At 52.9% G+C, this 22,338-nt stretch overlaps 7 protein-coding genes across 7 annotated transcripts; 4 read left to right on the top strand and 3 right to left on the bottom strand.

Moving 5' to 3' along the window:
• Nucleotides 1-65: 65 nt before the first annotated feature.
• Nucleotides 66-3,067, top strand: PHACADRAFT_247695 (uncharacterized protein). The gene is made up of 15 exons (XM_007390588.1): nucleotides 66-111; nucleotides 170-316; nucleotides 373-597; nucleotides 647-801; nucleotides 849-946; nucleotides 997-1,134; nucleotides 1,190-1,279; nucleotides 1,334-1,482; nucleotides 1,531-1,698; nucleotides 1,755-2,287; nucleotides 2,340-2,426; nucleotides 2,471-2,623; nucleotides 2,676-2,828; nucleotides 2,885-2,927; nucleotides 2,990-3,067. Exons 1-10 carry the CDS (start codon nucleotides 71-73, stop codon nucleotides 2,062-2,064), a joined length of 1,521 nt encoding a protein of 506 aa, XP_007390650.1. The 5' UTR covers nucleotides 66-70; the 3' UTR covers nucleotides 2,065-2,287; nucleotides 2,340-2,426; nucleotides 2,471-2,623; nucleotides 2,676-2,828; nucleotides 2,885-2,927; nucleotides 2,990-3,067.
• A 2,249-nt stretch (nucleotides 3,068-5,316) lies between these two features.
• On the top strand, nucleotides 5,317-7,491 carry PHACADRAFT_180369 (uncharacterized protein). Its single transcript, XM_007390587.1, has 5 exons — nucleotides 5,317-5,666; nucleotides 5,723-6,016; nucleotides 6,069-6,281; nucleotides 6,338-6,518; nucleotides 6,574-7,491. Exons 1-5 carry the CDS (start codon nucleotides 5,323-5,325, stop codon nucleotides 7,207-7,209), a joined length of 1,668 nt encoding a protein of 555 aa, XP_007390649.1. The 5' UTR covers nucleotides 5,317-5,322; the 3' UTR covers nucleotides 7,210-7,491.
• Nucleotides 7,492-7,783: 292 nt separating this feature from the next.
• Nucleotides 7,784-12,150, top strand: PHACADRAFT_247690 (uncharacterized protein). The gene is made up of 22 exons (XM_007390586.1): nucleotides 7,784-8,008; nucleotides 8,068-8,134; nucleotides 8,187-8,447; nucleotides 8,498-8,844; nucleotides 8,902-9,025; nucleotides 9,076-9,089; nucleotides 9,143-9,207; nucleotides 9,262-9,324; nucleotides 9,387-9,426; nucleotides 9,482-9,532; nucleotides 9,586-9,600; nucleotides 9,660-9,742; nucleotides 9,795-9,890; nucleotides 9,948-10,143; nucleotides 10,193-10,769; nucleotides 10,826-10,894; nucleotides 10,951-10,980; nucleotides 11,035-11,181; nucleotides 11,238-11,377; nucleotides 11,427-11,805; nucleotides 11,857-11,926; nucleotides 11,977-12,150. Exons 1-15 carry the CDS (start codon nucleotides 7,849-7,851, stop codon nucleotides 10,345-10,347), a joined length of 1,737 nt encoding a protein of 578 aa, XP_007390648.1. The 5' UTR covers nucleotides 7,784-7,848; the 3' UTR covers nucleotides 10,348-10,769; nucleotides 10,826-10,894; nucleotides 10,951-10,980; nucleotides 11,035-11,181; nucleotides 11,238-11,377; nucleotides 11,427-11,805; nucleotides 11,857-11,926; nucleotides 11,977-12,150.
• Nucleotides 12,151-12,429: 279 nt separating this feature from the next.
• Nucleotides 12,430-14,875, top strand: PHACADRAFT_247688 (uncharacterized protein). The gene has a single exon (XM_007390585.1). It carries the CDS (start codon nucleotides 12,506-12,508, stop codon nucleotides 14,357-14,359), a length of 1,854 nt encoding a protein of 617 aa, XP_007390647.1. The 5' UTR covers nucleotides 12,430-12,505; the 3' UTR covers nucleotides 14,360-14,875.
• Nucleotides 14,876-15,303: 428 nt separating this feature from the next.
• Nucleotides 15,304-17,669, bottom strand: PHACADRAFT_247684 (uncharacterized protein). Its single transcript, XM_007390584.1, has 17 exons — nucleotides 17,561-17,669; nucleotides 17,412-17,501; nucleotides 17,280-17,360; nucleotides 17,190-17,229; nucleotides 17,072-17,138; nucleotides 16,947-17,020; nucleotides 16,725-16,892; nucleotides 16,558-16,671; nucleotides 16,489-16,507; nucleotides 16,383-16,436; nucleotides 16,158-16,277; nucleotides 16,092-16,108; nucleotides 15,968-16,043; nucleotides 15,892-15,911; nucleotides 15,824-15,833; nucleotides 15,674-15,776; nucleotides 15,304-15,620 (listed from the first exon to the last, which is right to left on the bottom strand). The coding sequence occupies exons 1-17, from the start codon at nucleotides 17,648-17,650 to the stop codon at nucleotides 15,360-15,362; spliced, it is 1,404 nt and encodes a 467-aa protein (XP_007390646.1). The 5' UTR covers nucleotides 17,651-17,669; the 3' UTR covers nucleotides 15,304-15,359.
• Nucleotides 17,670-18,137: 468 nt separating this feature from the next.
• Nucleotides 18,138-19,103, bottom strand: PHACADRAFT_82650 (uncharacterized protein; the record flags this gene model as incomplete). The annotated part of the gene is made up of 2 exons (XM_007390583.1): nucleotides 18,138-18,809; nucleotides 18,861-19,103. 2 exons carry the CDS (start codon nucleotides 19,101-19,103, stop codon nucleotides 18,138-18,140), a joined length of 915 nt encoding a protein of 304 aa, XP_007390645.1.
• Nucleotides 19,104-19,282: 179 nt separating this feature from the next.
• On the bottom strand, nucleotides 19,283-22,333 carry PHACADRAFT_247681 (uncharacterized protein). The gene is made up of 3 exons (XM_007390582.1): nucleotides 20,367-22,333; nucleotides 20,154-20,315; nucleotides 19,283-20,101 (listed from the first exon to the last, which is right to left on the bottom strand). The coding sequence occupies exons 1-3, from the start codon at nucleotides 22,171-22,173 to the stop codon at nucleotides 19,515-19,517; spliced, it is 2,556 nt and encodes an 851-aa protein (XP_007390644.1). The 5' UTR covers nucleotides 22,174-22,333; the 3' UTR covers nucleotides 19,283-19,514.
• Nucleotides 22,334-22,338: the final 5 nt, after the last annotated feature.

Here is a 22,338-nt window from a genome sequence, read left to right as displayed (position 1 = left end):
GTCGAAGTCACAAACAATGGGTCATGGAAATTCGAACAAGCTCTATGTAACTCATGCAGAGCATTCCGGCATGTTCGGCCAGCATACGGCCTCATCTGCGGGGTTCAAGGCGTCAGTCAGCTCCGTCGCACCGCCAGAGACCATTACACTGACCTGACACTTGTCTTAGGAAACAAGAAGCACCTCACCCTGGAGCAAGGACGCCGTTTGACTGCTGTGCCCTCACATTCCAGCCATTTGAGAATCCTGTTTGCGCGCGAAACTCAGATGGAACGGGTCTTGTTTTCGACTTGGTCAACATCATCCCTTGGCTCAAGTAGGTGCAATTCATCTTCAGTAGTAGTGGTCTCACTCTGACACCTAATTCGGTAGGCAACATAATAACATCAATCCCGTCACACAAGAACCACTGACTTCGGCCGACCTGATCTCTTTGCATTACTCTCGCAAGCCGTCTGGCGAAATTCACGACCCAATTTCGTTCAAACCTCTCAGCGAGCACTCACACATTGTCGCCATTGCGACAACCGGAAACGTCTTCCTTGCTGAGAGCATTAAGGGCGGTAGGGACCTCGTGGCGGACGTCAAGTTCAAAAAGTGTGTACGTTTGCATACTCTTTAATTTAGTAACACTCATGTGTCACAGAGACGATATAATCACACTTCAGAATCCTCATGGTCTTCCACCGATGTCTGTCGCGAAAGCCGCGGAGAAGTCGACTGCTGAGCCAGAGAAGCCCAAAGCAGTAACAAAAACCGGGCCTGCTCCTCAAGCGACAGCGAAGCCGAAAAATGTGCCATGTAAGGCTGCTTACGGCTGTCTGTGTTCACTTGCTAACGACTATCAGGGAATGCCTCTCCTTACTCGACCGGATTGCCGGGAGCCTCTTTGACATCAACTTCAGTCGATCCACAAACACGAAGTTCGCAACTTCTGTGGGACGAGGTCTGTAGTATGGTCTTTGTAGTTTGATAGTTACTAAGCCGCATGTCCAGGAAGAGCTCATGTTTGAGGATTTTGCCAACCCTCCGAAAGGAAAAGGGAAGGAGAAGGATGTGGGTCGAAGACGCGCGTATGTTCGTGTCGTCACGTCTTTGGGCGGGGGCTTGAATTTGGAACTGTTTTGCGAGAAGGTATGTTTGCGCGCAACAATGCTGCGTCCTCGATCCGTGACGCTATACATTGTAGGCACCCAAAACATGCTACAACTTCCTGATGCTGGCGAAGCAAGGAAAATACAACGACTGTCTCTTTCACCGATTAGTGCCAGAATTTATGGTTAGTTGAGCTTTGGCAGTTCTCGATCCCTAGCGCTCGACATCTTTCTTTCAGGTGCAAACAGGGGACCCCACGGGTACTGGTGCTGGCGGCCAGTCTTACTGGGGTACGCCGTTCCGAGACGAGTATGATATGCGGAATGCAGCGAAGCATGATGACCGAGGAACCCTCGCAATGGCAAATAAAGGAGCTAACACGAACGGGTACGTGTCGGGTTTGTTCGCAGACATAGGCGACTAACACTCTCCCAGCTCCCAGTGGTATATGACCTTCAAGGCTACACCTCACTTGGACAAAAAACATACTGTATTTGGGAAACTTGTCGGTGGAGAGGATGTACTAGATGCTCTTGAGAAGCTCCCTGTCAAGCCTGGCACGGAACGACCTGCCAAACCAGTGAAAATTTCAGAGGTTATAATGTAGGTTGCACCAAATTTCACTGTGCTCGTCGCACCGACACGCATTCTCCTTGCAGTTACCAAGATCCGTTCGAGGAGTACAAGGAACGGCAGGCGAAGAGACGTGCCAAGAAGGCTGAGGCAGAGTCCGGCGTCCGTGAGAGTCAGCCGACAAAAAATGCTGATGGCGAAATCAACTGGTTTGGGGAGAAGGTGGGCGTCGAGAAGTCTGCGGGGGGCCTAACGGGTGTTGGTGTTGGCAAGTACTTGCATCTCGGTGGTAATGCGCCTACCAAGAGACCCGCCCCGGCACTCACAGTCCCGAGCGTCGCCGAAGAAACAAAGAAGAAGCGGAAGATAGGCTTCGGCGAGTTCGAAGGCTGGTAACCCCGGGTTACCTATCATTATGTTCGTCCTCACGTAGATGCTGTAAATTAGCGTATTATATGTACATGTAATCCTCCAAGTCTGGTGCTCAAGCTGGAATGGGAATGCGTTCTCGTTCTACAGCATGCTCCTGTCCCTCGACGGCTTCTTCTGAGATATCGATAGCAGGCACCGTACGCGGTGCAGACGGGAGGTTAATGGCTTGCTCGGGCTCTTCTCCCAGCTGCGACGACCCATGTTACACAATGCGAAAACACATGACGAGGAACGCTCACCGCTTCCTTCTGAAGCTCAGCAAGTTCTGCTTGTACTGCTTCTTCGTCCTCCACGGTAAGATTGCTTGCAAGCATCTCGTCGATTTCCTGCAAGTCGTTAGAAACATACAAGTCTCAACAGAATCGCATACTCTTTGGTATTCGCGAGCTTCCGCCGTCTCCTCCATGATCTTCTCAACCTTCTCAAGGCTCATCTCTTTGTGAATCTGCTTAAGCACTTCGTTGCCCTGTTGTAGCCCGTGCAAGATAGAGGCCTCCACCAGGGAGAACTCTATTGTAGAGACCTGGAATGGCGGTAAGCAAGTATCAACAGCTGAACAATAGCTGACAACGCACTAGGTGTTCGAGATTCTCTAACTGTGCATCTGTCTTGGTAAGAAGAGACTCCTGATATTTCTTCTTCCGCAAAGCAAGGATGGCACGGTCTTTGTTGCCGACAGCCAGCTGTTGTTTCGCTATCTCATGTTCCCTATCGAGGACAGTCTGAATCTGGACAACAGAGGTTATAAGAAGAGCTGAGGGCAGGACGCATATATGTAACGCACCTTCTTCTGGTATTGTTTGACCTTATCACGCTGCAACTTCAGGCTACCCAGCCGCTATTAGTCAATCTTGGCTACACCGGACATAGGTCGCGGCTGTGTACGAACTCGAGGATAGCCCGGTCCTGTTTCGTAATCTTTGGCACAGACTGGTTCACCCCCATCGCAAAGAGTGTTCAGTAAGAGATCATGTAGGGGTGAACGCTGCGGTAGCAGTTTCGAAATTCAGGCAAGCTCGGATATCCGCCATGTCGCGTGATAGCCGGAGGCGCGCCTATTTCCCGTGACCTACCGTATAGTGTAAGGACTCTAAAGTCATTCAAGTTATCGCTGGTTATGTATGGTCTGCAACTTGATCAATATTGCACGATCACATAGAGACAGTCACAAATTTATTCCTTGAACTTGACGATTGAAATCATCTATCTCATATAGTAGAAAAGCCTGCGGAGAGTGACTGCACTCAGGCCATTGCCAGGTCTGAAACTGAACGCGGAATTTTAAGTAGTGCCCGTATCATCAGGTGCGAATCAGCTCCGGTGAATGCGTGACTACGTTCATCGTTACAAACGGCCCTCCGGGACATAGCACACTGTGCATGTGTCGTCCACTCTGCAGCGGCGGGGGACACAGAATGAGCACACTAAATGATGTCGGGATGCTGGATGCGACTTTAATGAATTGTCTACAGGAGCTACCAGGTGTTAGCGGTAAAATCCCTCTGTACAGGTATTCATCCACAGGAACGAAAAGCGCGGAAACGTAAGAGATGAAGACGAGCTGGGAGCCCTTGGAATTATGCAATTCTACCGATGACCAATTATATAAATAAAGCTGCCGAGAGAAAACACTTTTATGCGAACGCGGGCCAGTTGCATCGCTTACACTGTCTATGCGACGGAGGTCAAGGATGTATGGTTGAGCGCGTGTCCTTTTGACAGAGGCGCAAGAACCGAGAGCGTTAATATGAGCGAGACTGACCAGAGATGCGCCGACTAGAGAACGAGCGAAACCTGCTCAATAATCTGAGAAGTACCAGCTGAGTGAACGAACTAGCAGGCCCTGCGTCCCTTTGAGCGCCGGGCGTTGTGCCGCGGCTTGTTCCGCAAACAATCTCCGCTTTGCACGGAATCGTTTTATGGGCGCTTCTGGATCGCAGGTGTCGGGGATGCTCGATCGTGTTTCGAGCACTGCGAGGGGACCGAACGTAGCCGAGCCAGCCTCCTGGGCTTACAAGGCCAGTCTGTGTTTGGACAGAGACCATGGAAGCGCACTGACGCTGTTTCTTCAGTCTGCGGGAGCGAATGGGCTGGAGCACGGCCATGGCGGCATGGCTCCACAGCATGTGGGACATACGACTTTCGGCTACTCTTAGAACACGACCGAGAAAGATTCAAGTCAACATTAAGCACCTGAACAACCTCAGCCTGATTACGAACCACAGAGCTCGAGTATTCATCTTCACCTCAGCTGCTACCGAAAGGCCATTATTAGTAAGCGAAGCAAGCGGGAGTAAGCATGTATTCGTGGAGCTTTCGGCTTTCGGCTCACAAGCACAAGAGCCACATTGTTTCCGTCTGCATGAATGCTGACGTCAAATAGCAGCGGTCTAGGAGCTTGGGATACAAGCGGAGCAGAAGACTCCGGGCTTGCGGATGACTCACCCCAATCTCTCGCGAGAAAATACGTATTGGGCTGCAGAACATGCGGTCTTCATTATACTTAGTACGCGGTCTACTGGGAATGGCATGGAGTGCTAAGACGTACAGCGTACGACATCTGAAGGCACAAATAAGCGGGACTCGGGGTAGTCACTGGCGAAGACACGGTGCTAGCATGCTTTGCTAGACAACGAGGAACACGATACGGAATATCGGCTGCCGCACCTCAAAGTGATAAAAGGATCGCTACTAGTCAGATTGTGCCGCACTTTGCGCACACTAGGCCGGCTCGTCCTGACTTGTCGCACCCAACTCTGCGAGGAGGACTTGCAACGGGCTGAGTCATGCAGGGTGCAGTATAGGATGGGAAAAGGGGGAGCCGGCACATGTGGTCGGCTGTGGTTTTCATGTCTGCGTGTAAGGCTGTTGTAGTCAGGAGGAAGCGGGCGGAGTGGGCGTCTAGCCGATAATCACGCACCGGGGACATAGGCATCGGGCGTCTGATTGGGCCAGGGTCGCCGAGGATGTGGCGTTTGCTTGGAAAGGGAAGCAGGAACGGAAATGTGGGTCTGATGATTTACCCGACGGAAGGACTTTTTGAGTTTTTGCGGCTCAAGTTTGCGCATCGGACACCATTCGGTGACGCAGGCAGGCAGGCTGGCTCCCGGATGCCGGTTACCGCGACCAGCTCAATGTTGCTGACAATTCCCCCGGTTAGCCCACATACTTAAGGCTGGCAAGGTACAAATAGCTCCTCACCCAGAATATTCCCTTCTGAAAATGGCCTCCGCTCAGGACTCCACGCCATCGACGCTTGCACAGGCTCCGCCGGCCTTGCAGCCGTCATCAGCACCGATCCTATCCCGTCCCTCCACGGCGGTGTCTGTGCAATCCAGCCAGACATCATCTACGGTAGCCAGTGTACACAATGAACCTCCCCTCCAAGGCGACGATGACGTCAACTCACAATTCCATGAAGAAGCGTACGGGCCCGAGCCTGGTGAGAAGGGCTACGACAAGTTTGAGGTTCGGTTCGCTCCAGATGATCCAGCAAGCCCCTACAACTGGTCGAGACTTCAGCGGTGGTATATCACCATTCTTGGAGGTATCCTCGTCTTGAATGCGTGAGTTGTTCAGTGTTCACCGTAGTTTTGGCATGGTGCTCACCTTGTCCACACAGAACGTTCTCAAGCTCGGCACCCTCCGGCATCGTCCCACAGATGATGGAGAGCTTACACTTTGGTGAAGAAGTCGCCACGCTGACCATCTCGCTCTTTGTCGGCGGGTACTGTATCGGTCCCCTCCTCTGGGGTCCGCTGTCCGAAAGCTATGGTCGCAAACTTCCGCTTGTGATCGCATTCATTTGCTACACGGGGTTCCAAGTCGGTTGCGCTCTCTCACCCAACACAGGCGCCCTCCTTACCTTCCGATTCCTCGGCGGTACTTTTGCAGCTGCTCCGCTGGTCATTAGCGGGTGAGTTCAGTCGCTTCCATCATAGCCGACCTTGTGCTTACCCTGTGAGCAGTGCGCTGATTTCGGACATGTGGGATGCCAACACTCGTGGGAAGGCGCTCGGTTTCTTCACTCTTGCACCATTCGCTGGTCCTGCCATCGGGCCCACCGTCAGTGGCTTCATGGCTGTGGCGGGAGTTCATTGGCGCTGGGTTTACTGGGTGCTCACCTTCTTCGCTGCCGGCTGCGGTCTCATTCTCCTGTTCACTGTACCGGAGACATATACGTGAGTAGCTAAGTGCTTGGATCACCTTCTTTAGCACAACTAACGAGCAACCGCAGGCCATACCTGCTTGTCAAGCGTGCCGAGAAGCTGCGCAAGGAGACCGGCGACAGCCGGTACTGGGCCCCTCTCGAGAGACGTAAATACACCATCTCGCAACGAATCGAGCAGACTCTCTTACGCCCCTGGAAGATTTTCTTCCGCGAGCCCATGCTCATCGCGCTGACCGTGTACATGAGCGTGAGTATCCTTGACGCCAGATATTCAAACGTACGACTTACCGCCCGTGTTCTAGTTCATCTACGGCTGCATCTACGTGCTCTTCGAGGCCTATCCCATTGTCTTCTCTCGCTTCAACATTGGCGTTCAGGGCCTCATGTTCCTCCCACTCTTCGTGGGCGGCGCTCTTGGTGTACTCGCCTACCTACTCTGGTGGAACCCTCGCTACGAACGACTTGCGCGGGAGTTCGCACCCAATCCCGTTCCCCCAGAGTACCGTCTGGAGCAAGCGATGTGGGCCGCGCCCATCTTTGCCGTGTCGTTCTTCTGGTTCGGCTGGACCTCGTACCCAAGTATCAACTACTGGGCTCCGATGACTTCAGGTGGGGCCCTCGGTTTTGCCACCGTCTGGATCTTCCTGGCCCTATTCAACTATATCATCGATGCCTATCTCTTTGTCGCTGCCTCCGCCCTCGCCGCCAACACTGTTGTGCGGTCGATCTTTGGCGCCAGTTTCCCCCTCTTCGCGACCCAGATGTTTGACGCGCTCAACCCGCGGTGGGCGTCCACGCTCTTGGGTTTGGTCGCCGTCGTCCTGGGACCAATACCGTTCGTCCTCTTCAAGTACGGCCCCACATTGCGTCGCAGGTCGAAGTTTGCGCCGACACTGCCACCGAAGGTGGAGCCCAAGAAGGGCGACGAGGCCGTATAGTCACGTTTTAGAGTCTCGGGTGTTGTGGGGTTATTTATGGTTGTATTCTATACGGGGTTTCAGCCCGTGGCATATCGGCTGTAGCCTTAATTCTTGCTTTACGACTAATCACGCCTCGTCACATTTTCAAGGACAGTACTAGGGATTCACATGCACTCTCGACAACGACTCTGGCACTCTCGTAGATTAGATTTTGTGTAGCAATACCCGCATTTCATGAATTCATGTCATCTCGCGCACAATATGTCACATTCAATCGCAAAGAGTCGTTATCGTGGCCGCGGGTCTTCCAACATTCATCTCCGAGTTGAGTGAGAGGCTGCGCCATTTTATCACGGGACATTTCCTGGCGTCCCGCGCGCGGCGCGTTGGAGTTGCAGACCGTTCGGGACCTCCGTGTTCAAGTACTGGTCCCGGACCGGCGAGGGACGATCGATTACCAGCGATTACCGCGTGGGTGATTATCTTATCTCTCACGGTATGCTCTCCTGTGCACTCATGCTCGCACCACACGACGATTCGGCAATACGGAAGCCCGTCTCTCGAGTCGCGGGAAATATCAGGAAACATCCATGATAAAATGGCGGGCAAATTTTGCTAATCGCCGCACCCAACTTCTCGCCCAACTCAGAAACTAACATGAAAATTGACTGGGACAAGGTCGACTTCCCTGAGCCTGTGTTCTCGCGCTTTGCCAGCCGCAGATCAGTCGTCTTCAGTACCAAGGGTGTTGTGTCTGCCTCTCAGCCGCTCGCTGTTGAAGCGGGTCTAGAAATTCTTAGGAAGGGGGGAAATGCGGGTGAGCAGATGTCGATGTCTGGCCGAGTATGTTCGTGTGCTGACATTCCCGTTTTACAGCCGATGCTGCCGTAGCCGTCTCAGCGGCATTGAACGTGACAGAACCATCCAGCTGTGGCATTGGCGGGTACATCTCGCGGTGTGTTATGCCTGCAAAGGACCTGCTGACGTGCATACAGTGATGCCTTCTGTCTCTTCTACGACGCAAAGACAAAGACTGTGAAGGCCTTCAATGGCTCAGGACGCTCGCCACAGAAGCTTACCATCGATTATGTTCGCTCACAAGGCGTCGGTGGCAACAAAATTCCATTCACGAACCTGAACTGTGTCACGGTGCCCGGTGCGGCCGCTGCTTGGGTTGACACCGTCGAGAGGCTGGGCAGCGGAAACGTCACTCTTTCTGACGTCCTCGCTCCTGCCATCAAGCTCGCGGAAGAAGGGTCCGTATCACCTATTTTCCTGCAAACGAGATACCCTGACGGACTTTCAGACATCCTGTATCCGAGTTAACTGGTTACTCGTGGAGGCGTAGCGAAAAGCTTATCCAGACCGCCTCACCAAATGGCGACGAAATCCTCCTCAACGGACGCGCTCCTCGTCCGGGCGAAGTCATAAAGCTCCCTAACCTAGCTAAGACCTTCCGCACGCTCGTCGCTGAAGGCAAGGCCGGCTTCTACAAAGGTAGGATTGCTGAAGCCATCGTTGACCTCATCAAATCCAAGGGAGGCGTCATGGAGCTCGAGGACCTGGCGAAGCACGATACTGACTGGGTCGCACCAATCAGCTACACATTCAATGGAGAAGTTACCGTGTACGAGTGTCCGCCGAACGGTCAAGGTAGAGCTTTTCGTTTCCGCCGGTCGTTTAAATGGTTAACTGATGCGCGTGAATCAGGTCTCACCGCACTTGTGGCGCTGGGTATCTTGGACCAGCTGGAGGAACAGGGAAAGATCAAATCTTTACTGGAGATGGAGCACAACTCTGTGGAATACCTCCATGCACTAGTCGAGACGCTACGGTAAGTGTAGGACAAGATTAATCATAAAATATTCACCAATCCTGTCATAGGCTCGCATTTGCAGGTCTGTAGTCACCTTTTCAGATATTTTTCCACAAGTACTAATCGTTTCTACAGACACTCAATATTACGTTGCTGATCCAGCCGTGTGTCCTGTCCCTGTCGAGGAGCTGCTGAGCAAAGTGAACCGTAGTGCTCTTTATCTCCCGTCCCGTCGCTAACATCTGTCTCCCCAGAAATATCTTGCCTCCCGTGCGAAGCTAATCGACCCTACAAAGACGAATCCTGAAGTCGTCCACGTACGTACCTTCGACCTCGAGGCTCGGTGAACAATGTACTCATAACCCTTGCGTCTACTAAGGGAAACCCAGTCCGCTCCTCCGACACAGTTTACTTCACAGGTGTGGCCTCTCTTTCTCTGTCTTCGGAAGCCACTGACCTTTTGGTGATCTTCAGTCTCGGACCAATGGGGGAACGCGTGCAGCTACATTCAAAGCAACTATTCAGGTGGGTACCTATGTCCTTCTTTGTGGGGCGGTGGTGTTCAACTTGCGTCACAGGATTCGGCACTGCAGGTGTGGTCGTCTTCTTATCTTCTTGTGGTGCGTAGTTGATGAATGTAACGCTTCTGTAGCCGTTCCCAAGGGATGTGGCTTCACGCTACAGAATCGTGGTACAGGCTTCTACCTGATTCCAGGTCATCCCAACGCTTTGGAGGTGAGCTGGCAACGAGGCTTTCCAATACGCTCAGCTGATGTGTCATGTTCAGCCAGGTAAACGACCGTATCATACAATTATCCCGGCCATGGCTCTGAGGGGGAAAGAGCTCTTCTTGAGCTACGGTGTCATGGGTGGCTTCATGCAGGTCGGTTTGCAGTCTACCTTTACAAAGACCCAATCTTGACATTCGTGCCGGCGTTAGCCTCAAGGACATGTGCAAGTACTTCTGAACATACTTCGCGGGTTCACGGCGCAGGCTGCGCTTGATGCTCCTCGTTTCTGCATCTCAGCAGGAAGTCCGGAGACAGAGAGTAGCCAAACAGGCTCCGCTGGGGATATCAACAGCGAGGTGTACTTCGAGGAAGGCATTCCTGATAAAGTTGTTGAGGGACTAAGAGGTACGCTTGTGGACACCCGGAGCATTGTATGTAGCTGACGAATCTTCAGCTATGGGTCACGATGCTCGACGCGCCGCCGGTCACGGTCGGTCAGCACTGGGTCGCGGCCAGGTCATTCAACAAGTCATAGATCCTGCCGGCAACAGGGTATGGGTTGCGGGTTCAGATCCGAGGGCAGACGGCCACGCAGCAGCGCACATCTGACACGTATAAGTTGTCACCATGGGTATAAATAAAGTAAAACTGTAACGGTCCCGTTGTAACCATTAGGTACATATCTGATAACGTTCGGATATACCCACTATTACGCCACGACGATCCACAGACACCAGTAGTCCGTATTGGGTTACATTCGCTGCATGCGTTCTGCACCAATCATAGCGGTTAGTCGATCCTCACGGAAGGCCTTCGTGCGATCTGGTCCCGTAATCTTTCCCCAACCTGCCAGCGGGACGACGATGGCAGTCAGGTTGTCCTGGGAGGCCATGCCGGAGGCAAACGAGACGATGCGGTCGGCGGCCTCCTTGGGTGTTTTTGCACCTCGTGCGAGGTCAGAGATCTCATCATCGGATACGACGGACGATACGCCGTCCGAAACAAGTGTGATGTGGGAATAAGCATGTCCTGTTGGAGCTGTAGCATCAGGCAGGGATCTAGCAGGGATCAGTGGGAGTACTTGCCACGGAGAAGCCTCGAGCGGACTTCAGGTTCTGGAGTCACGCCAAACGGCTTATACTTGAGGTCGCCTAGACTATTTCGTTCATTGAATGACAAACGACTATCTTGCATCGTGAGATGTGCACCTACGATCGTGTACTGGCTAAGGCACCCATCCACCTGCCACAATATTATCAGCGCTGGGCATTCATGTGATGGACCAACCGCACTCGCCTCGCCTCGCCAAAGGAGTCCAAAGTGAGCCCACTCCCCATCGTTCTCCGCAGACGATAAGCTTCAATACGGGTATCTGGGTGATGATTCTCGGTCATCGGCGTGACTTTGCCTTGTTCAACGTGCGTCAAGAGTACTCGGGTGTCTCTGAATGAGTGTCAATAACGTCGAGTGTAAAAAGCAGGCCACAGACGAGCCCATACCCGACATGTGCGACTGTAAGCGCAAGCTTCTCCGCGGTGAAGAAAGGCAACACTGGGTTGTCCAAGGTCTGCAGAAGAACAACAGATGCGGTCGCGCCAGCTTCCTTAGCTGCCTTCTCGATTGCAAGTTGACGATCAATCTAGGATAAGGACAAGTAAGCTGGTTTGCTTGAACCAGAATCGGCTTACCTCAAAAAATGCAAGAGTGGCCCTTGCTTCCAAGTCCAATTTACGTTGCGCATCGGCACTGTTCGGTCTGACCCAAGGGCTAAGGGCGCCTCCTCTGTAACGCTTGAAGTAACCGCCAAGTTCTTTGGCCCATTCTAGCATTTCTGGGACATGAGACTTGTCTGCACTTTCGAAGAAACCGTGCAACTCTTGGCGCAAGTACTGAGAGACGGTGGACCCGCCGTGCCCGTCATAGATTCCAACAAATAGGACTTGTCTGGCCAGCGGGTTTGGGAGCGCATGTGGATCCCAATCGATGCCGTGATATTTCTTCAAGCTCACGCGGAGTTCTTCGGGGTCCAAGGATAGGGCTGCGAAGGAGTAGAAGTCTTCCTGATAACTGCGCGCATTGAGATTCGCGACGCTTGCGTAGTGATACGGAGATGCTCACCCTCGATTACCCCTGGAGTTTGCAACCCCGATTACCTTAGGATTATTGAGAGGTATGCGACCGGTACCTCCTAAATTCTCATTGTGTGAGTGAACGCAACGGGAGCGATTGGTAGCGTACCTGGGGTTGAGAAACGGACGTAATCATGGTACTGTGCAATGGCTGGTACACGGAAGCTGGTACGCAAGCGAGGGCTCAAACGGTTGCAGAGACGTAGTGCGGCCATGCGAGGTTGACTTGCTGGCCATGAAATAGGGCATGGGCGAGACAGTACAGGGATACCGCACTGTCAACGTCTGACCCTCTGCTGCTGGCTGATGGAGGCTGGTGGGTGTTAAGGGTATCCTCGAGCAGGTTACGCCCAGGGACACCAGTCGGAGAGCCCGGCATCCTCCGGGGCAGCACACATACTCGAGCGTTTCAGAGCCTTGCGCCAATCTCATATGAGACAGTGCGACAATGTGTGATGCATGCGCTGACTGAACCAATCTTATCTGCTTTTCTGCGCCGCCCGAGAAAGAGAGAAACTGACGAGAGGCCTGCCGAAGCGACACGTGAGCGCGGGCAGGGAACCCGGATTTGGGGTTTCGGTTTGTCACCCCTTCGCACTTCGGTGTGCAGCAGACTCCCGAATTTCTCCTCTACCACCATGATCTCTCGCACGCTTCGTGCGTCAGGCCTCGCTGGCCGCCGATTTGTGGCTCGCAGCACAACAGGCCGCATAGCACCACACGCACGAACCTTTGCCACTCCGTCCGACCACCAGCCGAAGCCGGATCCTAACGAACGAAAGCCGGAGGAGACGGGGAAGGTGAAGGAGCGGCAGACGCAGGATAAGGAGCGGCAGACGCAGGATAAGGAGGGTGAGCCTAAGCAGGCAGAGACTAAGCAGGACGACAAGGACGAGCCATTGAAGGGCTTAGAGGGCTTCTTCCAGCGGTACCACCAGCAGCAACGGCAGCAGCAGCAGTCACAGCAACAGAACGCTAATCAGGGGCAGAAGTCTTCTTCGAATCGACAAGAAGGCTCGCAGGGACCCAAGCCCCCGCCTCCAGGCGGGAACAACGGGTTCAATACCAATCAGCTTGCGCTTCTCGCCACCACCGCGACTATATTTTACGCCCTGTCGAACTCTGCTTCGCCCACCTCCCGCGAGATAACATGGCAAGAGTTCCGTACCGCTTTCCTTGACAAGGGCCTGGTGGACAAGCTCATCGTTGTCAACCGATCCAAAGTACGGGTCAAGTTGCACTCGAACGCCACTGGAACTATGTATCCCTCCACTCCAGCGGGCCCAGGAGATTATCACTTCTCAATAGGCTCTGTCGAAGCGTTCGAACGCAAGCTAGACGAGGCACAGCGAGAGCTTGGCATTCCGTCACACGAGCGAATACCTGTCGCATATCACGACGAGGTTTCTACTTTCAGCTATCTCGTCCAGTTCGGTCCCACATTGCTCTTTGCTGGTCTTCTCTTCTACCTCTCGAGGCGTGGAGGTGCTACCGGAGGTGGCGGAGGAATTTTCAACATGGGCAAGAGCAAAGCGCGGCTTTTCAACCACGAAACTGACATCAAGGTTAAATTCTCGGATGTGGCCGGCATGGACGAAGCGAAGGAGGAGGTCATGGAGTTTGTATCCTTCTTAAAGGAGCCTGCTCGTTACGAGAAACTCGGTGCCAAGATTCCTCGCGGAGCTATTTTATCTGGTCCCCCGGGCACTGGTAAGACACTCCTTGCGAAAGCAACAGCCGGCGAGGCCAGTGTCCCCTTCTTCTCCGTCTCGGGCTCCGAGTTCGTCGAGATGTTCGTGGGTGTTGGCTCTTCTCGCGTCCGGGACCTTTTTGCCATGGCCAAAAAGAACGCTCCTTGCATCATTTTTGTGGACGAAATCGATGCGATTGGTAAGGCACGATCTAGCAAGGGCGGCTTCGGTGGAACCGACGAGCGAGAGGCCACGCTCAATCAACTTTTGGTCGAGATGGACGGCTTCAGTACCAAGGAGCACATCGTGGTGCTTGCTGGAACCAACAGGCCGGATGTCCTCGACCCTGCTCTCATGCGCCCAGGTCGTTTCGACCGTCACATCGCCATCGACAGGCCCGACGTCGGTGGACGTCAGGGAATTTTCCACGTCCACTTGAAGCCTCTTCGTCTGTCCAAGAAACTTCCCGAGCGTGATCGGGTTGCGCACAAACTTGCTGTCCTTACCCCTGGCTTCTCTGGCGCTGATATTGCCAACGTCTGCAACGAAGCCGCCCTTCATGCTGCCCGCAAAGGTCACGAGTACGTTGAAGAAAATGACTTTGAGAGCGCGATCGACCGTGTCATTGCTGGCCTCGAGCGGAAGAGCAGGCTACTTAGCCCCGAGGAGAAGAAGATTGTCGCATACCATGAAGCGGGCCACGCTGTCTGCGGTTGGTTCCTCGAGCACGCGGATCCTTTGTTGAAAGTGACCATCATCCCTCATGGCGTTGGTGCGCTTGGTTATGCCCAGGCACGTTGATTTCTATGTCGTACAATATTCATCTAATCTGTTTCAACCCGTAGTACCTCCCGCCTGATCGCTACCTCATGTCGACACCGCAGATGCTCGATCGTATTTGCATGACCCTTGGCGGTCGTGTGTCAGAGGAGATCTTCTTCGGCGCGGAGAATATCACGTCCGGCGCGCAGGACGACCTGAGCAAGATTACCCGTCTGGCATTTGAGGCCGTGGCCAACTTCGGTATGAACCAGGTGGTCGGTCCTGTCAGCTATGGCGGCGTTCAAGCCCAGGACAAGTGGCAGAAGCCGTTCAGCGAGAAGACTGGCCAAATGCTCGATGACGAAGTTAGGAAGATGATAAAGTGCGTAAATATCTAGGCCGCTTACAGGAGAGAAGCTGAGTTTGCTATACAGTGCCGCACACAAGCGTACGACCGAATTGCTTACGAAGCACAGGGAAGATGTCGAGAAAGTTGCTCAGCTACTTCTTGATAAGGAGGTTATTATACGGTTAGTGCATACCGTATATCACCAAGATAAAGTTGTTAATGCTGTATCCTAGGGAGGACATGGTGAGACTTCTAGGCAAACGACCCTTCTCCAACCGCAGGGACGATATGGACAAATGGCTAGACGAACATGGCCCAGAGCGGAGTGCACCACCACCACTCGAGCGTCCTGTGGCAAGTACTGAACCCAGTACTGAGCCAGCCGCGGTTGCTGCGAAGGCCGCAGATCGAGAGTTGAGGCTATGATTTGTTCGATGCTAGATCATTCCATGCTCGCTTTGGGTTGTCGCTGTCGCTTGTACTCATTGATCTCTGTACATTCTTACGCCTAGTCCATCACTCACTATAATATGTTTCTAAGACCTTGGTCAGCGAGACGAACTAGTGTTGTTGAGATTTCAAATATCCGATGGTGACGAGTGCCAGCCCACTAGGATTTCATACCATTTGATTTCCGGACTTTGACAATGGTAAGATGGCCGATCTCATCCTGTGTCTGACTGTGCGCCACTAGAGAGAGTACTTAAATCCACTCCAGTCGTCGCCTTTTTCCATCCTTGCCTCTTCGACACTCTTGTAACACCCGTTCTCCTCTCGAGCATTGAGATTGTGTTCGCCTTCGATTACTTCATCTCGGAGTCCCGCTTCGCGCTTGGCATTTTCCCTTTGCAAGAGTAACATAAACGCCAAGGAGCATAACCAGCCGATGCCGACATACGCCATCGTAATGCCATGTCCGAGCCGATACCATGGTTTGTCAACCGCACGGTACTAATCAAAAATCCTGGGGGGATTCGATACTCAGTCGTGGCGAAGGCACTTACGACGTTAGATGTCACAGCTCCATTGAGATTTCCCCAACCAATTGCCATCCCAAGAGTTGCACTGCGCTTGTAGGAACCTTCGACATTACCCGAGACCCAGGCTCTGCAAGCAATGAGTTTCGGTAGATTGCTCCTTTTCAGCGCACTTACACTGAGTTAGCTATTGACTCAGCGCAGCATCAGCGCTCAGCCCTGCACGACCAATGTGAGATACTTACGGATTGTAGGATAGATTGCACTATGGGACTTGACAATCAGCGATTAGGTGAGTCGAAATATCCATGCGGAACGTACGATGCAGCGAGATATACCGCGAAGTATGATAAAGACGGATTGGTAGATGATATCAGAATGATGTACCCTACCAGTCCTGCGCGGACGTTAGCTCTCGTGGCGCCACATATACCGCCAGGCTCACCAATCGAGAACAGCACCCTGCCGAAAGTCAAGTCGAAGATGACAGAGATAAAAGCGGAATCCTCACAGATTGATGATGCCACGACGGCCGAGTCGATCACCGATAAATCCAACGGACACTGTCACAACACAAGCCCAAGCATAGACTGGAACTGATAGGAGGTTAGCCACCGTCGCTTCGAATCCTGCAGGGAGTTAGTCATTGGACGATTACAATTCTGAGGTCGTATACCTAGCTATTTATTCCAGCCGCAATGAGAAGAGCGGTAAGAGGGATGGAGGATTAAGCCTCACCTGACTAATAATGGTTGGCAGAAACAATGAGAAGCTGAACAGAGGGCCATCGCTATTGAAGAGCATCTCAACCTTTTCAAGGAAGAGTATTTCATATGTCTTACAACCCCATGTATATGCCCACTACATACTAGTTAGCGTTGCGCTGTCATAGAATCAGCGAGCGTACTCACTCGCGATCCAAGTCTTCCAATCTCGTAAACTTTGCCAGACGTACTTCATCTTGAATGTTTCTCCCGCTGCGCTAAATTTCATATCATCCTGTAGCCGGCGTACCACCCAGACACCTGTATGGTCCAGTTTGAGAGGGCGGTATGTACGTTAGGGTAACCTCACCTACGTTCAGTCTCCGTAAGGAACTTCGCAGTATCGGAAAAATCTTGCAGAATGAAGAACGAAGCGACAGCGCAGATGACGGTGAAGAGTCCTTCGAGGATAAATATCCAGGCCCACCCAGGCTTCCCGCCTATTCCATCCATATTATGGATGGCGGCTGCGAGCAGGCCGCCTGTTATCTTATGAGCACGCTGACACCGGATGCATTGGAGAGTATGGGTCTTACTAAAAGCACCAGCGACCGTTGCTGACGAGAAGAATACTGCCACCCTGGTACCGAGCTCGCTCCGCTTGTACCAGCTATCGTCCTTGAATGATCGTCCCGAATGGCGACAAAGGTCAAGGACGTACCACGACATATAGAATACAACACCAGGATACATGCCTGCTTCAGCAAGCCCGAGGAGAAAGCGCAACCCTACAAATTTTTCAGCACCTCAACGCACAGAAGAGAGCGTCATGCGCTTGCCGACAAGCCCGCCATAATTACGGATAACACCGTGCAAAGTCTAAAACTCTGAGCTGTGTAGGTCGAACAGACTGTTTTAGCTTCACCTACCATAGCTATACCCCACACGAGCATAATGAAGGAGAGCCAACGAGAGGGCCTCAATCTCCTCAAGGCGATGTTGCTCGGGGGCTGCGCTTGCATGCTTCAGCAGATTTTCGGCAGTAAAAAATCAGGTCGTACCTCAAAGAGTGAGTAAGGGAAGAAGAATACGGTCAACGCGACTAGGTACTGTGAGTCTGTGATGTGGAGGTCATTCTGCATATTATACAACTGGATGACGGCAGAGCATTGAACATATTGAGAGGGTGCCGAACGTCATTGTGACGCACTCTTGCATTCCCGATGTTCCCTCGGTCAAGAAAATTTAAGAGGTAAAGGACGGCAAGCCATGGCACGACATGCCAGTCGATCTTGCGCATGAGCTTACGCTCGTCTACACCTGAAGTGTCCGTTTCGGGCTGATATGTCAATGAACCGACGACCGGCGAGTCATGCACCTTCTCAGACACGTCCTTGGTAGATTCGATGTCTGACAACATGGCAGCTCATGAACAGTCGCACGATTGGAATGGATCGGGGGGAGAAGCAAAGAGGGCGAAGTGGGAGAAGAAAAATATGCATAGGAGATGCGGCGCTTCCATCAGCGTGAGTCTTGTTAGCGCTGACTTGGCGTGGAGATTGGAAGAACTGTCTGGGCGATGGACGGTCATGCGAATCGTTGGGAGGGCTCACAGCGGCACGAGATGTCATGGGAGAGATAACAGTCGCCGGCGAGACGTCAAAATGTGCTATGCCACTGCTATCTCTTCCCATAGCCCGGGCTCACAATACAGATAGCAGCTACATCCGGGTGAGCACCATGAGCTCGAGGCGAGTAAAAAGTCAAAGGACACGGACCTAAACGCATCACCGCCCAAAGGTCCTGTTATACATGTCCTCCCCGATGAGTTCGCATAACGGCAACAGGGCTTCCCCCAGCCAAGTCCGTGCGTCCTCTGCTGTCCGTGCAGCTATTCTCAATACACATCCCTTTCCGCCATCGAGTATAGTCAGAGACCACACTGTGCTTGGTCTGGAGGTGTGCTTGAAGACGGTGATCGCATTGAAGCATACTGAGAGGTGCTCTATGGTACTCGTCGTCTGTGGCCCATACAGGATGAGGGTCGCATAGCAAGAGTATGGGTTGAGCCGGTCCGCCAGGGAACGAAAGGGCAAAGCTTTGATGCTCTCGTCTTCCTCTTCCAGGAGCACTGCGTCCCGCGCCACGCGTTTTCCGCAGATGAATAGCTCGTTGATACTGAGGTACTTGCTGAAGACCCAGTCTTCCCCAAGCGACTTTCGGCCGGACGTTATCCAATCGAGAAGTACCGCTGAAGCATCCGACGCAAGCCTGAAGGTTTGAATCTGGTTATAACTCGCCGAGCGAAAACAGGTAACGGGGTCGGGGAGGAGGAATATGGTGCTGCCAGAGCCGACCACCACAGTCACACGTTGTGATGTCTCCAGACGTAGCTGTTCCTGGCCCGTAGGACGTGCATAACGTTGTCCTGGTCGCGCTTTGAACACTTTCGTTGTGCCCTTAAAACATCCATGACGATGAGTTTCTGGAACGAGTTGGAGCAAACACACCTGGGTGAGGAGGGCCAGCGACGTCCTGTCATTCACATTGACTTCGAGGTCTACACTGTCACCATCCACCAGACCTCCGCCGTATGTAAGAACATAAACCACAGCGAGGTTTGGACGAGCGAGTCGAGGAGACAAGAGCTTGAGTGGGTAGGAGTATGAGAGCTCAGAGAAGACCGCCTCATGCCCATCGGAGCGAACATGGATCCGTCCCTTGCCTGCCCCAACCTTCTCGACCACGCTCATGATGGTTGAGGTATGCGTGGTCTAGCATCTTGCTACCGTGCACTGACAGCTAGGTGCTTGCAGGAGATCCCCTATCCATACAAGGCAGGCGCTAAGCGACTAGGTACTTCAAGTACGGTCAAGCTTCATAGCCTCGACTTGTGCATTATATGCATGGGTATGACAAAACTTTTGGTGTAATTAGAGAATGTAATGATGAGAATGTCGACCGTCCAAACAAATAAGCTTACATACCAAGGCGAAAGATAGCATAGCGAAGAAGAGATATGCAAAGCGAACGAACAGATCGAGACAATAAAAAGAGCTCACATGTAAAAAGTGTCAAGGAGTGTAATGCATGTTCGTGATGATCGTGAATGAAAGGAAGTGTAGAGCATGCCAGAACAGTGAAGTATATGAAAGAGGTAAGGATCAGTATTGCCGGGTTGCCAATGCACGTATTTCGTAGAGGAAGGAACGGTCGACTGCTGAGGTCGTGGTCCACCCTCGCATCTCGGTACGATGCCGAATCTCCGCTGCGTGACATTTGTCGAGAAAGTCTTCCTCGACGTCACAGACCATGGAGGCTCGAGAGCCGCGATCACTCTCGGATTCGGATCTGCTTCTCGTACGAGTGACGGAGGAACCCGGCGTAAAGTTTGCCTGAGGGGTGTTACAGCAAGCAGTTGCTGAGAGCTGCTGAGCAGTGCGAATGGTTCTCGCATTCGCGTCGCAGACCTCATCTTCGTCGTCAGCAAGATTTGCGAATACGTCTGGCTCATCTTCCTCAGGTGGAAGAGTAGATATCCAGCACATCTTGGCTGGATCGAAAATCATGTTGCCCACTTTGCGGGCTCCTGCAGCGATAGAGTTTACCGGCGAACCGATCGAGGAGCCAGTCAAGTGGGTGATCAGTGCTGGCCGTGTTGAAGTGCCGACAGCCGCGTCGAAATCTCGCAAAACCTGATCATTACCTTCCCACCGCAATGTCTGCGGGTTCCACTTCATCTCTCCGACCACTAGACATGTATTCAGCGGATAGCTTCGACATTATGGTATTGGCTAATGTACCTTTCGGTGCCCCTGAGCCACCTAAATTGCGGATGAGGGTTGGTTTCCGCATGGTCCGAGGAGAGCTAACGACCTTCCTCTTGGTGGCACGCGACGCCGACTCCGGCACTTTGGCAGACGAAAAGTCGACACGACTAGTCCGTTTGAGAATTTTGGAGCCGGCTACGCATTGCGTCAGTCATCGTAGAACTATTCACAAACAACATTGCGCACTTGTCTCAGAGCTTGGTGGCTTGCGAGATAACGATGGCAATAGGATATAGGCGTAGCTTGCACCCGGTATCCGGGTACCAGATCCCTTCGGCTGCACACGGTACTTGCCTTCCTTCTCCCTGTCAAGCGGCAGATCCTCGATACCATCTAACTCCGTGCCATCACCATACGTACGCGTTCGCTTTGGCCGTTTCAGCACCCTGACGGCGGGAACAGCGGGCATGCTCTGTGCCTGTATGTGGCGCGACTTTGACGATGACGAGCGCCCAGACAAAGCCGATGGTGGCCGGGGAGCTGCTGGCAACGGTGAGGTCGACCGGAGCAGTGGTGATATCGTGCTCGCGGGAGAGGGTGGGAATACATTCGAGATTGACGTGCGAACCTTCAAACGGGAAGACGAAGTAGGCATCGTCAGACGAAGGGCGGCGGGATTAGAAGATGGTGTTGATGGACGGGTGGGGGGCACGGTGTGGTCGAGCGTCTGCAATCGGCCAGTAGAATTGGCATGGCTCTTGGCTTTTGAAGACGCCGTAGGTGCATCGTACCTCGCGAGTGTCGGCATATCGGACGCGCGCGAGGACGTAGCCTGTGTGGGGCTATGATCGGTTAAGGATGGGAGAGAAGCCTTACGAGACAGTCCACGACTACTCGAGGGCGAAGGAGCTTTGAGCACCGTGTGAGATTTCTGACCTCGGAGACTGCTGTATTTCGGTGCCAGAAAGGACGATTTCGTCGAGAGAGCGGGAGCGGAGGTAACGGCCTGGCTATATGTTTGAGTAAGGGAGGATGAACTCGGCTTCGGCGAAGGGGACGTCAGCTTGCGGAGCTGGCGAGAGGAAGAGACTGGGGGGATATTGGGTGACTTGGCCCGGTCGCTCTTTGTGTGCGATCTTGTCCTTCCCGAAGTACTTGTACGAGGTACACTTTTACTGCGTAGTGAAGTTGCCCCGAGTCCGAGTTTGGTTGTTTGCTGGCCGGCCTGAAGGAGCCTACTTGAGCAAAGTTCCATGTCATCGCCAAAGACAAGGCCACTCTCAAAATCATCTTCAGGATCGGGGCTGGCTATCTTGACGCGCATGTCCGTAATAACAGCTTTCTTCTTCGTCTCGAGCATCCTCGTTAGCTTCTTTGCGTCTTGACCAGACTCGAAAAGGCCGTTAGGGATTACGAGACCGTCCAGCAGGTCCTCAACCTCCTCTTCATCTTCTGTCTCCGTTTCTGGCTGAGACGCAGAGGTGTAAACAGTTGAAGGGGGTGAGTGGTCGGCGAAGCTGAACATGGAATAAGCGTCGGATGACTGGGAAGACGTAGTGTGGTCTTTGTCTCCCCATTCGAGCGACGATTTTGACGAACGGTGATTGAGCTCCAGTGGACGGAGGGATAGTCGTGTGAGATCCGAGGGGAGAGCGAAACCGTCCTCGATATCTTCGTCAATCGTTGCTTCTGACACGCCTCGGTTCGGAATTTCTGGCAGGATGGATGCTTTGATTGTGGGAACTCCATCATCGTCCTCGTCTTCATCGCTTACTGATGTCAGCGGGGGGCGAATGGCGAACATCCGCGACTCATCTCCAGTACATGAGCTTCCTTGGGCGGCCGCCGCTATATCCCTAACCACTGTCTGCACCTTCGCCCCGCCTGTCTTGCCAAGATCCATTTCAACATCCCAATCTTCTTCCTCTGCATCCTCTTCCTTCTCGGACTCAGCGTCGGAGGCTTGTATAGGGTCTCCATCGGGAAAGTCGAAATCAGCGTCATTCCACTCTTCGCGAAGCGTGAGAATTCCAGGTGGCGGGACGGTGGTCATGAATATAGAGTAGAGGATGTTGAGTTGAATCAGTATTGAGGCCTTGTAGAAGGCGAGTAATGTAGATGGGGAAACGGGCCAAGTAGGGAGCGCAAGCTACGATTATTGCTGAGACATAAAATTGAATGTAAGAAAGAACGAGGATAGTCCTGAGGACGAGGCAGA

The sequence above is a fragment of the Phanerochaete carnosa genome (assembly GCF_000300595.1).
Source record: "Phanerochaete carnosa HHB-10118-sp unplaced genomic scaffold PHACAscaffold_1, whole genome shotgun sequence".
NCBI classification, from domain to species: Eukaryota; Fungi; Basidiomycota; class Agaricomycetes; order Polyporales; family Phanerochaetaceae; genus Phanerochaete; species Phanerochaete carnosa.
Note: the sequence above shows the minus strand (reverse complement) of the source record. Positions and strands in the feature narration are given on the sequence as shown.